Consider the following 16,086-nt stretch of genomic DNA (forward strand, 5'->3'; position numbering starts at 1 on the left):
AGCTTAAGAGGCATCCGAGCTTCCATACAAAAAGGCCGAGATAACCGCAAGTCTCTCCTCTTTCCTTGCCATTTACATGCAGCGCTGATTACACTCTACATTGTTGTATATCTTCTATTCAGCCCTATCCACTCTATCCGCCATGGAGAAAGCCAATGAGCAGGTCCATGCCGAGAACGCAAATCAGGATGGAACCAATCCATCTAGCTTTGGGTTGGAGTGTAAGGAACTGCAAGGACGCGCCATCCAGAAACAAGAACATAATCGAGGATACTTTCAAGCGCTTCGAAAAGATCCTTGGCTGCTGTTCTGGATCGGGGTAATGCTCTGGACTCTCATTGTGAGAGGTTTTGAGAATCAATCATCAGGCTCTGTTATCAGCATTCCAGACTTCAAAAAACGATTCGGCTCTATTCAAGACGGCGAGTTTTTTATCGAGACCAAGTGGCAGTCAGCTCTGAGCGGTGGCTCTAATGCGGCTGCAATTGTTGGCTCCTGTATTGCCTCCTATTTTGCCGACAAAGTTGGCATGAAGCCTGTTACTCTGGCTGCAGCTGTCCTTAATATTGCATCCGTCGCTATCGAGTTTTCCGCCACGTCGATCGGGATGTTTTTTGCCGGCAAAATGCTGAATTTTGTTGCTATTGGAGCCTTTCTCAATATTTGTACTGCATATGTGGCCGATCTCTCCCCCCTCGCCATCCGAGCATCCGTCATTGGATTCTGCAACCTCTCTCAATGTATTGGGCCGTTTATCTCAGCCATCATGTCCTACTATACATCTCAGTGGGATAGTGCTTGGTCCTGGAAGTCTCTCATTTGTGCCCAATGGGGGGTTCTCCGCCGTGGCTTTGATAGGGCAAATCTTCATTCCCGAATCCCCGGTATACCTTGTCCGAAAAGGAAAGATTAATCAGGCTCGGAGCGTTCTGACTCGACTCTACTCTGATCCACACGATGCCGAAGGTCATCTTGAACGAATTAAAATGACTTTGGAGGAGGCAGAGACACAGAAAACCACTGCCTATATTGAATGCTTCCGAGGCACAAACCTACGACGAACTCTTATCGCTATTTTCGTCTTTCTTTCCGAACCTATGTCCGGATTAGGCTTTGTCTCTAACTATGGGGCCCTGATGTACCAGTATCTGGGTATAGGTGATCGGCAATCGTTTCTGATCCAAATCGGCGCTCAAATCCTTTCAATGTCGGGCGCAATCGTTTCTTTCTCTGTTAGTGATGGAATAGGACGACGGCCTATGTTCCTTGCGGGTTGCATCGGGCTAACAGGGCTGCTCCTGTGTATGGGAATTGCTGGCTCTGTTAGTACATCTACCGCAACCAGGGCGGCAGTCGGATTCTACACCATGTATAATTTTTTCTACAACGCAGGAGTTGGATCTAACGTCTACACCATCGCCTCCGAGGTACCTACCTCAATTCTCCGCACCAAGACCCTTGCGATAGCACTTTCCATTTCTGCGGCGGTTAACACCATGTGGTCTTTTGTTGCTCCTTACATGTTCAACCCCGGTTACGGTAACCTCAAGGCCAAGATTGGGTTTGTTTACGGCGCATTCATGCTTATCTTTGCCGTGTTGGCATTTTTCTTTGTCCCAGAGACTCGACGGCGCACATATGAAGAGCTCGACGAGCTGTTCATGAATCGGGTACCAACAAGGCAGTTCCGTGGATATGTAACAATGGCAGAGCAGCGGGCAGAGGAGGCTTATACAGCAATCGGGAAATTGGCAAAGGATGCAATGGACTGATCTTGACGATCACCATGTCTGAAGACGGAAGTTGAGCATTCGTATGAATGAGGAGCATTTTTGGAGCCAATTTCTCCTAAGTCTCATGTAAATATTTGACTTCTGTCGCTGTGGGTCCTATGTGTTGACAGAACCAACTGTGCGCACAAATACATTGATGATATACCAATCTTGGAATGGTGAAGAAGTACTTGATATTGAAAATTCAATGCGAATGGAACTTTTCACCTTTATCAATTTTATCAATTGATTTAAGTTCGTGCCTTTCTTCTCTAATCTAGTTTAATGTGGTCTTTCAATGCTTCCAATATGCCTAAGAATTCCCTCGAGCGATATTATTCCAGACTTTGTGAGTGGTAGGCGGTTCTGCTCGCCTATAAAACCCCTACGTAGTTAGAAGGGGTACTCAACCCTCTTGTGAACGGTTTGGGCTAGTGGATGTATAATTCGACCACCATTCCCGAGATCAGTCGATGTTTCCCTCTAAACCCATCACCCTCGCAGGCCATGATGGTTGTGAGACTGGTGGCTGGAGCATTGCCAAAGTAAGTGAAGGGTCTCCAGCTCATCATTTCCATCCTCGCCAGCCGCTAATTTGCCAAGCCTTGAAACCCCATTACAGAAACGCCATTCTCGCTTTCATTCGTTAGGCTTCTATTACTTCGCCCCCAAAGAACCCGAAATTAGTCTGCGCTCCACTCCACCCCCACCCCCACCCCCTCAATCACAGGCACGCCTATTGGTCGATCCTACCCCCGACTGCTCAAGCACCGCTTCAGTCAGGGTCCTGCGCGCTGAATACGACCGTTTACGGTCGTCAATTCGTGACAAAGTATACCGAGAAGGTGGAATAATCGTAAGTCGGGCACTCAATCCACCGACACTTCTCTCGGAATGTGGAGAGATTTATGTTTTTTTTTGGCGCCGATCATCGTAATTTCCAACGCAGGGGTATCTAGAAACACCGGTACTATGAAGATTGCGGGGTGCAGAAACATCTTGACCCAATGCCAAAAGCCGTTTGTCTGGTGAATATCAAAAATACCGAAACAGTGAAGTTCTGGTGGGAGTGGACTTATTGCTACCGTCGACGATCCTCGCCTTTTGCAACGTTGCTCAATTTCGCGAAGAACTACATAAGAAGCTACAAAGTCCGGGAATTGAGGAACGTTAATCTTCAACATCCGCAAACAACAAGGAGCCTTCAGCTATTTTATCAGTCAAATTTCGTGAAGAAAATAAAATAAAACAAGCCATGAAGTCCGTCATACTGCTATCTTTACTGGTAGGCCCGTCTCTTTGCCTCGCTGCAGCATCCAACGCCTATCTGGATTGGAAGTCCTTCAATGCTGTCGGTGCCAACCTAGGCGGCTGGCTCGTACAGGAATCAACCATCGACACTGCATGGTGGGCTCAGTACTCTGGAGGTGCTGTTGACGAATGGGGTCTTTGTGCCCACCAGGGCTCTCAATGTGGACCAGTCCTTGAACGTCGATATGCCACTTGGATCACAACTGCGGACATTGACATTCTGGGCGCGGCTGGTGTCAACGTCCTTCGCATCCCAACTACATATGCGGCTTGGGTTGAAGTTCCTGGATCGCAATTGTACCATGGCAACCAACAGGCTTTTCTAGCTAGCATGTCCTCATATGCCATCAATAAATTCGGCATGCATATCATCATTGACATCCACTCTCTTCCGGGTGGAGTGAATGGCTTCCCTTTTGGTGAAGCTGATGGACACTACGGCTGGTTTAACAACCAGACTGCTCTCAAATATTCCTTGGAAGCTGTTGATGCGGCCATTTCTTTTATCCAAAACTCAAACTCTCCACAATCATACACTCTGGCGCCAATCAATGAGCCTGTCGATGTCGAGGATCTCTCTCTCTTTGGAACACCGTATTGCCTTACCGATAGTGGTGCCACGTACTTAGCAAACTACATGCATCAAGTCATTGCTAAGGTGGAGGCTATCAATAGTAAGATCCCCATTATGTTCCAGGGAAGCTTCAAAGGCGAAGCATACTGGTCTGCCAACTTTACGGACGACACAAATCTCGTGTTCGACATCCACAATTATTATTTCGAAGGTCGATCCGCGAGCCCAAGCAACGTGACGCAGCTTATCTGTGCAGATGCTGTTAACTCGGCTGGCGATGGAAAATTCCCGACATTTGTGGGCGAGTGGTCTATCCAGACGCAGATTGCCAACACCTTTGCTTCTCGTGCGAAGATACTGGAGACCGGCCTTGCTGCGTGGAAAAAGTATACTCGAGGTAGTGCTTACTGGACCACCAAATTCACGGGAAATACCACAGTTGACGGGGAGGGAACCCAGATGGATTATTGGAATTACGAGACGTTCATTAATTTGGGATATACGAAGTCAACATCCGCAGCTGTGTCGTGTTAGACTGTAGCCTGACCGCCGAACCAGATGCAAGGCCAAACTTTGGAACATGAACAGTTTAAAGTTGAGAACCCCAATGATTACTCTTTCAACCGGGGGTAGTGCTGGAACCTTGAAACTAGTGGTGATGTTGGTGTTCAACTTGTTTGTGATTGCTCGGCATCGTTTTTCAAGTCCACGATTCTTATATATGCTCCGTAACAACAATGATAATACTGGTATATTGAGCTGAACTAGGAAATTACTTCGCCTTGTAGAATCGAATGTTATCTCTTTTCCACATCATTGCCACGGCAAATAACTGAGCAATTGAAAATGAACCAGCAAGTTTCATTTGAGTGTTGTAAGCCATTGCATAAACCTCACGAACGTGAGTTTGAACATTCGGTGACAGCGACATGATTGACTCGGTTGTTTCGGACAAGGCAGCTAGTTCTGAAGGAAGCAAGGCAGAAGAAAGTCGGCTTTGGATATAGTGGTTAAGAATAGTAGCCGAGGCGGCGACACCAAGAACACCTCCCAGTGTTCTAAATTGTATACCGATGCCAACTGCCGCTGACTGGTCATCCTGGTCAACCACTAGCGGTGCCGCCATGTAAAAGGCGGCTACACTTAAGCCAACCCCTAATCCGGCGAGAACGAGGTATCCGAACTGTCCAGGCCAAAGATGTGTCACAGGTTCGAGTTCAGAATAGAGAAAAAGACCCGAGACTTGACAGGCTATTCCGGCAAGAATGATATAGCAAAAGGGGATCGATAATCTTCCCGCAATGATGGAGCAGGCTATAATGCCGATCGGGCAGCTGACCGAAAATGAAAGCAATTTAACACCTGCTCCGATCGGGGAGGCTCCGTTGACGATCTGAAATCGCTGTGGAATATTAATTATGCAAACAAATAAAGGCAAGCCTGTGGTAAAAAACCCCCTAAATTGCCCGTTTTAGCTCATATCAGGACCGAACAAATCAATAGCCAGGAGTAAAACTTACAGCACAACTCCCATGAACACACGATTGCGCGCTAGCCACCATGGAAACATTGGGACGACCCCGAGATTTTGGCGGCATATAAACCACTCCCAGTAAATAAAGGACATGCAAGAAACTCCTGATACGACGAAGAATGCGACAACTAGCCCAGATCCCCATGCATACTCCGAATTCCCTTCCTGGAGGGCGGCGATAATAAATGAACAAGAGGTCAAAGTCAAAAACGATCCCAGGATATCGACACGGCGGAAGAAGGATTTTGTAGCCACCCAAAGTTGCGACTCACGATGAGAATCATGATCTGGGCTATCGTGCGGAAAGTGGATGGGAAGAGCAATGAAAATGAAAACCCAAGATATGATACCCGCGGGAACACTATTACGATTAGACAGCTTCAAAATCCATCAGGATAGACATACTTATAGAGAAACACCCAGCGCCAACTACCGTTACTGGCAATGGCACCGCCCAGGAGTGGACCGAGGACAAGGCCCAGTGACGAGATGCCACCAGCCAGTGAGCTAACTTTGTCAAAGTGCTGATAAGGCACGATCCGAACAAATGAGAAGAGCGTCAGGGAATAGACGCCTGCTCCCCCGAGTCCCTGTAAAGATCGGAAAATGATCCTTGATATCGAAAGACTTAGCTCGGGAGAGATTTCGGACTCGGGACTCACTTACAGTTGATTGAGTGTGTGAGCTACTGCACAGCCGGCAGAGAAAACAACAAAAAGAAAGAGAGATGCGAGTACGGCAGCCTTGACGCCTAGAATTGTACTGCAATTGGACCAAACGATCAGAAATCCTGGTCGGAAATGTATCAGTACTAAAAATCAATCCCTAAATTAAGTCATAGTTGTGCGACAAACCTGTATACGTGAGCAGATAGGCAGTGATGATCCAGCTTCCTTGATTCGATTCCTCAAGATCATTGGTAATCGTGACAAGTGACGTGCTAACGATGGTTGCTTCAAGACACGTAAGGAAAAGAGCCAATCCGAGGCTAAAGGAGCCGGTCAATTAATTTGAATGGGGAGGAACCATTTTGATGTGGTTTACTTACCCTACCCCGGCAAGGTATAAGCGAGCGCCATGCAATGTGCTACTCCATTGAACAGCAGATTTAGCTTCTTCTTCTTCTACCTTCATATCAGAGGATAGGACAAGATCTATACAGCGGCGTGGTAGGGGTGAGAGGAGGCAGTGTGTCGCGCAGAGTGCAGTTGTCAATAAAGAAACGTGGGTTGTCAGCCGGGTCATCAGTTAAGACGAAGATGACGGTTTATGTAGCTACGCCCGACATGCCGACTAATGCGTTTGGTGTAAGTTACGGTATCGCATTAATCGGTGATAATACGGGCTCATCAAATTATTGAGGCTTGCATATAGTCCTTGCAGGCAGATGACTCCCTAGTCAATATGATAGATCGCCTGGTTCGCTCTCACACGGGCGGGTACGTGGATCATCCTTCGTCCTCGATTACGCTAGACTAAATTAGCTTGATCATCGCACGCTAGCATCTCGCGCTAGCGTTTTTCGTCGATCGCACGATCGGCGGGACGCGTAGCCGCCGATGCCGATTAGAAAACTTTATTGGAAACATGTAACACGCATGTGTGTGTGTATGAGGGCAGCGTCGTGCGGCCGGCAGGTATGGCCAGAATTTTCTATCAAAATATGCAGCAGGCTTTAAAGAGTGGCTACGCACTCTTGAAGTTCGTGGGTGTCTGCCAGGTGCTTGGCCATGTGCCCGGCCACCCCTGCTTCCTTGTGTGCAAAAATCATGATATTAGCGCAATATGCAGTGGCAACATGGAGCGGGTCATTGACGTGGCTTTCTTAGCGGCATAGAGAGAACAAAGACCACGAAACTGAGTTCTGCGAGGGGTTAACCAGAATCTCCCTTGGTACGGAGTACTCCGTACCTTTCTGGCTAGTGCTTTTGCTACAATGAATGGCATACGAAATCGCTCAAAGCCCGCCCAAAGACGCCTCGGGGCTGCATCGCAGGTGGATTCTTAAATATGAGTTCACTTTGCGTTCAGCTACTAGTAATCCTGCCTAACTTTGTACTCCCAAAAGCGCGAGAGATGGCTCCTAAGATAATAAAATCAGGGCTTCAAGTTGAAGCTGAAGCTATCCGCAAAAAGGCTGAAGTACTAGTAATTCCAAGATTATTCACAGATATATCGTGCCGCAACATGTTAGCTAAATCAGATAATAACAAATTCCTAGTATATTAGGTCCGAGGCCTATGACGCCTGGTGATTCCACTGCTTCTCTCCCTAGTTTCTAGTAGAGTCTATGGATGCATACAGGTACTAGTATGCATAGTTATCCACACATGTCTCTGCTCGGCGACTTGCATTTGTGATTACCACAAAAAGCCCAAAGGATCTATGATCTGGCGTATGTGTTAATTTATGCTCCTCGATTGCCCAACCGGTATGTACACCTAGTGCCCCGAGGTGCTCCGAACTGAATTAAAATTATTGGTGGCCGGTTTTAATACAGAACTTACTATCTACGTTGAACCTCTTCCATCATTAATAACACATGTAGTTCCAAATGCAAAAGATGGAAAACTTTTGTTTCGATTTTCCGTTCGGTCAGATGCATCTACAGAGATAGATACTCTGAAGAAGCGGATTATGTTAATAAAGATATAGGACGATCCAAGAAGTCGGCGTCTTGAAAGGGAATATCCCTAGCATCAAGTAAAGTTTTACAGGTCGATTTGAGGGTTCCCACTACTATAAGCGAGCTATGTATGGGGTTTTAAGCTAGTGCCTCTTTGTGGAGTACTATACAGGGCCATCCCAGCTAGGGGCTGTATCGATCTCGAGGAATCTTATCAATGCTCGACAAACCACTGTCCTCAGTTCGTAGCATCAAGGTATATAAGCATGATTCACTACCCTGGAAATTTTTAGAGAAATTCCCCTTGCCTTATTGTCAAATAAACTCCTTTCATCAAAATTTCCGCATTGAAACGATCTCGATTATTGCGACAAAGAAACCATGTCTTATCAAACTGTCGAGGGTAATGGCTCAACAAAGCCTGCTATTCGTGTAATTGAATCCAAGACTTCTGAAACTACCTCGACAAGGCACCCAGGCCCCGCCACAAATGCCGAATCCAACGTCAATGGTATAATATCACCAGGGGTAGTAAGTCCTGTGCCCATCGCAATATGCGGAATGTCGGTTCGCCTACCAGGAGGAATACATACACCACAGGATTTGTGGGAGTTTCTTGTTTCCAAGAGTGATGCACGTGGCCCTGTTCCAAAGTCAAGATACAATGCATCTGCCTACTTTTCTGAAACGACCAAACCAGGCAGTGTCAAAGCCCAGCATGGTTACTTTCTTGACGAGAGCATTGATCTTTCAACGGTGGACACTTCGTTCTTCCATATGGGAAAGGCCGAAGTTGAGAGAACTGATCCGCATCAGCGTCAAATGTTAGAAGTCGCCAGGGAGTGTATTGAAGATGCCGGTGAAACCGAGTGGAAAGGCCGGCCAATCGGCTGCTACATGGGCAGTTTCGGAGAGGACTGGACAGAGATGTTTGCAAAAGAAAACCAGCAGTATGGCCTGCACCGAGTCAGCGGCTATGGTGATTTTGTTTTAGCCAATCGAGTCTCGTATGAATTGGACTTCACTGGGCCAAGGTTAGTTAATTCTCGTCTCATGCTCTTATAGATAAATCACTAACAACGCTTCAATAAGCATGGTTATCCGTACAGCTTGTTCATCATCGCTTGTGGCACTACACGAGGCATGTGTGGCAATCGAGAGAGGCGATTGCGAATCCGCAGTAGTGGGAGGCGCCAACTTGATACTTGGGCCGGGCATGACCGCTGCCATGTCCGAACAAGGTGTTCTGTCGCCTGATGGATCATGTAATACATTTTCCGCAAATGCGAATGGCTATGCTAGAGGAGAGGCCGTTTCAGCAGTATTTATTAAGCCGCTTTCTGCCGCTATCCAGGACGGAAACCCGATTCGAGCCGTCATTCGAGCCACTGCCTCCAACAGCGACGGGAAGGGAACTGGTGGCATGCAGGCTCCAAATCATGTCTCACAAGAGGCAATGATCAGGAAAGCATATAAGCTGGCAGGTATCACAGATTACTCTCAGACAGCATTTGTGGAATGCCATGGAACAGGGACCTCTATTGGCGATCCGACAGAAGCGAGAGCAGTCGGCCGTGTCTTCGGCCCACATGGAGGCATCCAGATTGGATCTGTCAAGCCTAATCTTGGACATTCCGAAGGTGCTTCCGGTCTGACATCTGTTATCAAGTCTGTCATGGCGCTTGAAAACAGTATTATTCCGCCAAACATCAAGTTCAGCCAACCAAATCCTGATATTCCGTGGGATGAGTGCAAGCTTTCAGTCCCCACGGAGCCAATGCCGTGGCCAAAGTCTCGGTGCGAGCGTATCAGCATAAATTCCTTTGGAATAGGAGGCACTAATGCACATCTCATTCTTGACTCCGCGAAAAGCTTTGGTATTCCAGCCATTCCAGACAGACCTCTGACGTCACCACAGCTACTTGTTCTCTCTGGCACCAATGCTGATGCCGTAAAGAGGAGTATTTCAGTCTATAAAGACTACGTATTGAAAAATCCTTGCAAAATACATGACCTGGCATTTACATTGGCTACAAGAAGAGAGCATTTATCTCATCGCGCATATGCCGTGGTCAATCTATTCGGCGGCATGACAGCGTCGGTGCCATTCAAATCCTCCAAATCTCCCCAAATCGCGATGATATTTACTGGTCAAGGTGCCCAATGGCCTGAAATGGGTCGTTGTTTGATCCTGGATGAAACATTTCCAATATTCAAGAGAACTATACAATCACTCGACCGCCATCTTCAAGCCATCTCCCCGAACATATCATGGTCCGTCGAGGAAGAATTGCGGAAGTCTGCGAAGCATAGTAAGCTTCACTCGGCTGAATTATCTCAACCTATTTGCACTGCAATTCAAGTTGCTCTGGTTGACACCTTGAAATCTCTCGACATACATGCCTCGGCTGTTGTTGGGCATTCAAGTGGCGAAATTGCCGCGGCATATGCCGCTGGTGCCATCGAGGCAAATGATGCGATTGAAATAGCATTCTACCGCGGGCAGGTTACTCTAATGCAGACCAAGCCTGGATCAATGGCGGCAATAGGCATGGGATATACTGGTATAAAAGATCATCTACGGCCAGGTGTAACTGTTGCCTGTCAAAATTCCCCCCAGAAGCATTACCATCTCCGGGGATACCGATGCAGTCGATGCAACAATCTCCAACATCAAAAATGCACATCCTGAGATTTTGGCAAGGAAGCTGAAGGTTGACAAAGCATACCACTCTCCACACATGGTCGAGATAGGTCCTTTATACCTCAAACTCATCAAGAGATTATCTAGCGGACAGCCAAAGAAACTGTTTTTCAGCAGCGTTGAGAAGGGCAAGCTTATCCAGGACGCGAGCCTCGGACCCGAATACTGGCAGAAAAATCTTGAGTCGCCAGTCCTCTTTCACTCGGCTGTGTCATCACTCCTAAAGCATGAAGTCTCCGAGAATATGATCCTTATTGAGGTCGGCCCACATGCAGCCCTCGAAGGTCCCTTGCGACAGATCCAGGCGGAGATTTCAAACACTTCGCCCTACGCATCGACCCTCCTTCGAGGCCAGAATGATGTGGAAAGCCTTTTGGCGATGATAGGAAAGGTTCATGCTCTTGGATATTCCGTCGATCTAGAAGAGACAGTGTCTAAAGGCCTCACTCTTCCTGATCTCCCGAGATATCCCTGGGACCATACTCAAAGCTTTTGGTATGAGTCAAGGCTGACCAAGGAATGGAGGCATCGGCAACACAAGCACCATGACCTTCTAGGGGTTCGGGTTGCAGAAAGTACCGAGTTTGATGTGCTTTTCCGCAACGTTTTCCATCTTGAAAGCGCATCATGGATGCGTGACCATAAGGTGGGCGGCGACATTGTGTTCCCATTTGCGGGCTATGCAGAGATGATAGGAGAGGCAATGTCTCAAGTATCCGGTGCCACCGACGCATTTCGCTTGCGTCGTGTTGTCATTAGTGCCGCGCTTGTTCTAAAAGAACATCAGCCAATGGAGATAATGACAACCATTCGGCGTCACCGTTTGACCCAGAACCTTGACAGTGAATGGTGGGAGTTTACCATTTCCTCTTATAATCGATCCACATGGACAAAACATTGCTTTGGGGAAGCTCGGATGCAGGTTGAAGAGATCTTTTGTGACGAAAAGCCAGACTGCCTGGTACGGAAGGTTACAACCCGCCGCTGCTATGATGCTATGGCGAGGGCTGGCCTCAACTACGGGCCCTCGTTCCAACGGCTAGATCATGTGCGCGCTGGCACAGCTAGTCAGATGGCCACGTCGAAGGTTGCGAGCAGGAAAACAGACAGCAGGTCTTATCGACTTCACCCTTCGATCATTGATGCCTCCCTACAGTTACTCAGCGTCGCGGCTACGAAAGGCTATGTGAACACCACGGGAAAAATGATGGTTCCAACAAGCATCGAGGACATTTGCATATTTCGTTGTCATCAAGACATTGAGGTCCGAGCGTCTGCAAGCTACTCACCAAGCGGCTGCATATTGGGATCTGGAGAGTGTGTGACAAGCGAAGGCAAGGTTGTTTTACGAGCCTCTGGTATAAAACTATCTTGTGTTGACGATGGTGGCACCGAGGAAACCCCAAGCGGTTTCTCTCGAGCAAGATGGGCACCACATATCGACTTTCTCGATGTGCAGTCACTAATCAGGCCATTAGCTGATAACAGCACGCAAATACGCATGCTCACAGAGCTATCGCACGTCTGCATGATTTACACAAAACGCGTACTCCTGAATCTTGAAAGCCCCCTTTCTCACTTGAAAAAGTATCGATCATGGATCGTTCGCCAGCTTGAACTCTCTGATCTTCAACATCTCGAGTGTCTTGATAACGATGCAATCAGACTCCGAGTCCAACAAACTGTTGCCAATCTATCAGGGACCAGTGTGAAGGGCCCTGCTATAGCCATTCAAAAGATCTTCGACCACATCGAGAAGATCTTTATTGGATCTGTTGATGGCCTTGACTTGCTTGTTTCCGAGAACACCTTAGTCGATCTTTATTCTATAGTGGATCAATGCGACGAGTCAGAATTCTTCGAGCATCTTATCCACACAAGACCAAATCTTCGCGTTCTTGAGATCGGAGCTGGAACCGGCGGATCCACTGCTACTATACTCAAGCTCTTGACTCCTGGAAATCAGAGGCATTACTCGAAATATACTTTCACGGACATATCTTCCGGCTTTCTCTCTGCTGCAAAGGAACGTTTTGGGACATATGCAAATATTGAGTATGCAGCTCTAGACATCAGCAAAGATCCCCACCTTCAGGGCTTTAAAGATTCTGAATATGACCTCATCGTTGCGACCAATGTGATACATGCAACTCCGTCTCTCAATGAAGCCTTGCGCAATGTACGAACATTGCTTGCCCCAAATGGTCGTTTGCTTTTGCACGAGCTCACCCCAACGTCGAAATGGGTTAACTATATATGGGGAATATTGCCCGGTTGGTGGTATGGGGAAGGTGATGGTCGAGTTCATGAGCCCTATGTTGATATCAAGCGATGGGAGACCGAACTACAGGCTGCTGGGTTCCGTTCTCCTGATGCGGCAGTTCTGGACTCACCAGAACCGTATCAAATAGGATCGGTCATTGTTGCCAGACCAGCACTTGACGTCGCTCCAATCAAGAGGGTAACCCTCCTCACCCTATCCAGGTCGAAGAATGTCGATCTCGTAACAGAGGGTCTCGAGCACAGGGGTTATACGGTTTACCCTCGCGGCTTGTATGAAATGCCGCTCCCCTCTGGTCAGGATGTGATTGCGATGATTGACGACGAAGTCCCGTTCTTCGAAGATATCGATGAGGAGAGATTTTCTGGATTCAAATCTTTGATTGAAAACCTCGAGGATCGCGGAATTCTTTGGGTAACTGGCCTCTCCCAAATTCAATGCCGGGACCCAAAATTTGCCCAGATCAATGGGACTGCGAGATCATTGCGGTCGGAAATGCTGATTGATTTTGCTACCTGCGAGGTCGACAACGTCCCTCAATCGATCGGTAAAATCATTGATGTTTTCGAGACCTTTCAAGTCCGATATGAGGAACAGTTTCTTAAGCCCGAGTTTGAGTACGCAATCGTGAGTAACACTGTTCATGTTGGGCGTTATCATTCTTTCCCGGCACACGAAGAGATTCTATCTTCAAGGGTTAGCGACAGTATATCGCTTCAGACCAGTAAAATTGGTCGTCTGTCCGCCCTGAACTGGGCCGATCAAGAAACGCAGGCGCTGGGTGCCATGGAAGTGGAGATTGACATCCACGCGACTGGCTTGAACTTCAAAGTAAGAGATCAATCAATATCTTACGTGCAATAGGAGAATATTCACTGCTGACACTAGTTACTATAGGACGTTCTAAGTGCCATGGGAATTGTTGAAACCCAAGAAAATGGATTTGGCCTCGAGGCCTCTGGTATAGTCCGCCGCGTTGGTCAAAAGGTTAAAGATCTTACACCTGGTGACCGGGTGATGATTCTTTCTTCCTGTTTATTTGGAACTAGGGTTGTCGTCCCGGCGGACGTCTGTGAAAGGATTCCTGGTGGTCTCAGCTTCGAGGATGCCGCCACGATGCCTTGTGTGTTTGCCACAGCCCTCTACTCCATTTTCGACGTCGGGAATTTGCAAAAAGGCCAGGTATGCGCAAATAACGATCAAACCGTAAGAGTCAAGCTCAAACTAACGATATTTTTGCAGTCTATTCTCATACACAGTGCATGTGGTGGGGTTGGCATTGCCGCCATTCAACTGGCGCAGATGATTGGTGCTGAAATATTCGCCACGGTTGGAAACGATGACAAGGTCAAATTTCTAATGGAAAATTTCGGTTTACGACGCAATAGAATTTTCAATTCTCGGGATACATCATTTGTGAATGATGTCATGAGAGAGACCAATGGCGATGGTGTAGATATGGCACTGAATTCGTTATCAGGAGAATTGTTGCATGCAACCTGGACCTGCATCGCAGAATTTGGAAAGATGGTCGAGATAAGCAAACGCGACTTGATCGGTACAGGAAAGCTTGATATGAGACCGTTTCTTGCTAATAGAAGCTATTGCTGTGTTGACCTCGACCAAATTTGCCGCAAGCGATCGAAAATCACAAAGAGGTGAGTGTGCATGTCTGGCAATCAAACCGCGCACGGTGGCTGACAAAATTACAAAGACTACTCCGAGAAATCGTCCATCTAGTCAAAGAACGTTACATTCATCCAATAAGACCAGTCAGAATATTTCCTGCCAATGAGATACTCGATGCGTTCCGCTATATGCAACAAGGTGTCCATCTAGGCAAGATCGTTGTTTCAATCCGAGACAATAAGGGCGTGCAAGACCTTGATAATAGTGCGCAACGTCGGAGATCACATACACAGTTTGATGACTCTGGCGCATTTTTGCTTGTCGGGGGCCTTGGAGGTCTGGGTCGCTCCGTATCAACGTGGATGGTGGAGCGAGGCGCACGGCACTTCATCTACCTTTCTCCAACCGCTGGGACAAAAAAGGACCACCAGGACTTTGGTGAAGAGCTGATGAGCATGGGATGTCGGGTTTCATTCGTCCAAGGCAGTGTTTCAAATCTCAAGGACGTTATAAAAGCCGTTGCACGATCTGAAGGCCGGCTGAAAGGTATCTTGCAAATGTCCATGGCACTTGGCAATCAAACCTTTCCTCGGATGACACTACACGAGTGGAATACGGCTGTTGACCCGAAAGTCCGAGGCACCTGGAACTTGCATCACGCGTCCGTTTCCGCTCAGGCAAATCTTGACTTCTTCGTTCTATTCAGCTCGATCTCCGGTATATGTGGGCAGCCTGGCCAAACCAACTACGCCGGCGCAAATACATTCATGGATGCATTCGCACAATATCGGCTAAGCCTGGGACTGCCAGCTTGTGCGATAGAAATTGGTGCAGTTGAAGAGGTCGGATTTCTCGCGGAGCATGGGGATATCAAGCAAAAGCTTCAGGTCGCAGGTGCTTTGCCTGCGCCAATTTCGGAATCAGAACTTCTTCTTGGCTTAGAACTGGCGATGAAATCCAAAAAGATAAACTCCTCAAGTACTGCCAACAACATCTGTCTTGGTCTTCGCACCAGCATACCCCTCCACGATCCCAACAATCGTTTGATTTGGCGAAAGGATGTTCGCATGGCTATATTCCACAATACCGGTGGCTATGAGGTATCATCGGCGGGCGCGATCAATAGCGGCCTAAAATCATTTATTCTTGCCGCTAAATCAGACGCCGCTCTTCTTTCTGACAGCCAGTGTGCTCATTTCCTCGCTCTTGAGATCGGAAAGAAAGTCTTCAGTCTCTTGCTGAAGCCGGAAGAGGATTTAGTAACTTGGTGCTCTCTGACTGAGTTGGGTATGGATTCCCTTGTGGCAATAGAAGTGAGACAATGGTGGAAGACCATTTTCGAGTTTGATATCAGTGTGTTGGAGATGCTGGGAATGGGAACTCTCGATGCGCTCGGTGACTATGCTGTCAAAGAAATGCTTCATTTGTTCCATAACACACGTGGGCAGGAAGATAAGACTTCCGAGTGACGAGTCTAGGTCAAAGTTGTCATAGGATTCCAACTTGAAGCTTCTTATCTATCTAGATAGGTACCTGCTAGTGAATTCTTTTTTTCTCCAACTTGAAGGTCTTGCAATAATTGCATTACTCAATGGCAACATATATACCGCAGCACCACTGCTGTTCGTAGATTTCGTACCTAGGCAACCCATCAC

General features: G+C 47.5%; 4 protein-coding genes across 4 annotated transcripts; 3 read left to right on the plus strand and 1 right to left on the minus strand.

Moving 5' to 3' along the window:
- Positions 1–142: 142 nt before the first annotated feature.
- On the plus strand, positions 143–1,772 carry N7533_012867 (general substrate transporter; the record flags this gene model as incomplete). Its single annotated transcript, XM_057109517.1, has 2 exons — positions 143–740; positions 796–1,772. 2 exons carry the CDS (start codon positions 143–145, stop codon positions 1,770–1,772), a joined length of 1,575 nt encoding a protein of 524 aa, XP_056954618.1.
- A 1,255-nt stretch (positions 1,773–3,027) lies between these two features.
- N7533_012868 (glycoside hydrolase superfamily) lies at positions 3,028–4,191 on the plus strand (the record flags this gene model as incomplete). Its single annotated transcript, XM_057109518.1, has 1 exon — positions 3,028–4,191. The coding sequence occupies one exon, from the start codon at positions 3,028–3,030 to the stop codon at positions 4,189–4,191; it is 1,164 nt and encodes a 387-aa protein (XP_056954619.1).
- A 238-nt stretch (positions 4,192–4,429) lies between these two features.
- N7533_012869 (major facilitator superfamily domain-containing protein) lies at positions 4,430–6,325 on the minus strand (the record flags this gene model as incomplete). The annotated part of the gene is made up of 6 exons (XM_057109519.1): positions 4,430–5,114; positions 5,178–5,552; positions 5,597–5,803; positions 5,858–5,981; positions 6,046–6,179; positions 6,240–6,325. The coding sequence occupies 6 exons, from the start codon at positions 6,323–6,325 to the stop codon at positions 4,430–4,432; spliced, it is 1,611 nt and encodes a 536-aa protein (XP_056954620.1).
- Positions 6,326–8,198: 1,873 nt separating this feature from the next.
- On the plus strand, positions 8,199–15,900 carry N7533_012870 (reducing polyketide synthase sphB; the record flags this gene model as incomplete). Its single annotated transcript, XM_057109520.1, has 6 exons — positions 8,199–8,851; positions 8,910–10,405; positions 10,470–13,633; positions 13,700–13,984; positions 14,045–14,460; positions 14,517–15,900. 6 exons carry the CDS (start codon positions 8,199–8,201, stop codon positions 15,898–15,900), a joined length of 7,398 nt encoding a protein of 2,465 aa, XP_056954621.1.
- Positions 15,901–16,086: the final 186 nt, after the last annotated feature.

This window comes from Penicillium manginii (assembly GCF_028828005.1).
Source record: "Penicillium manginii strain IBT 31320 chromosome Unknown utg000009l:1.0-3297300.0:1.0-3298630.0, whole genome shotgun sequence".
Classification (NCBI taxonomy): domain Eukaryota; kingdom Fungi; phylum Ascomycota; class Eurotiomycetes; order Eurotiales; family Aspergillaceae; genus Penicillium; species Penicillium manginii.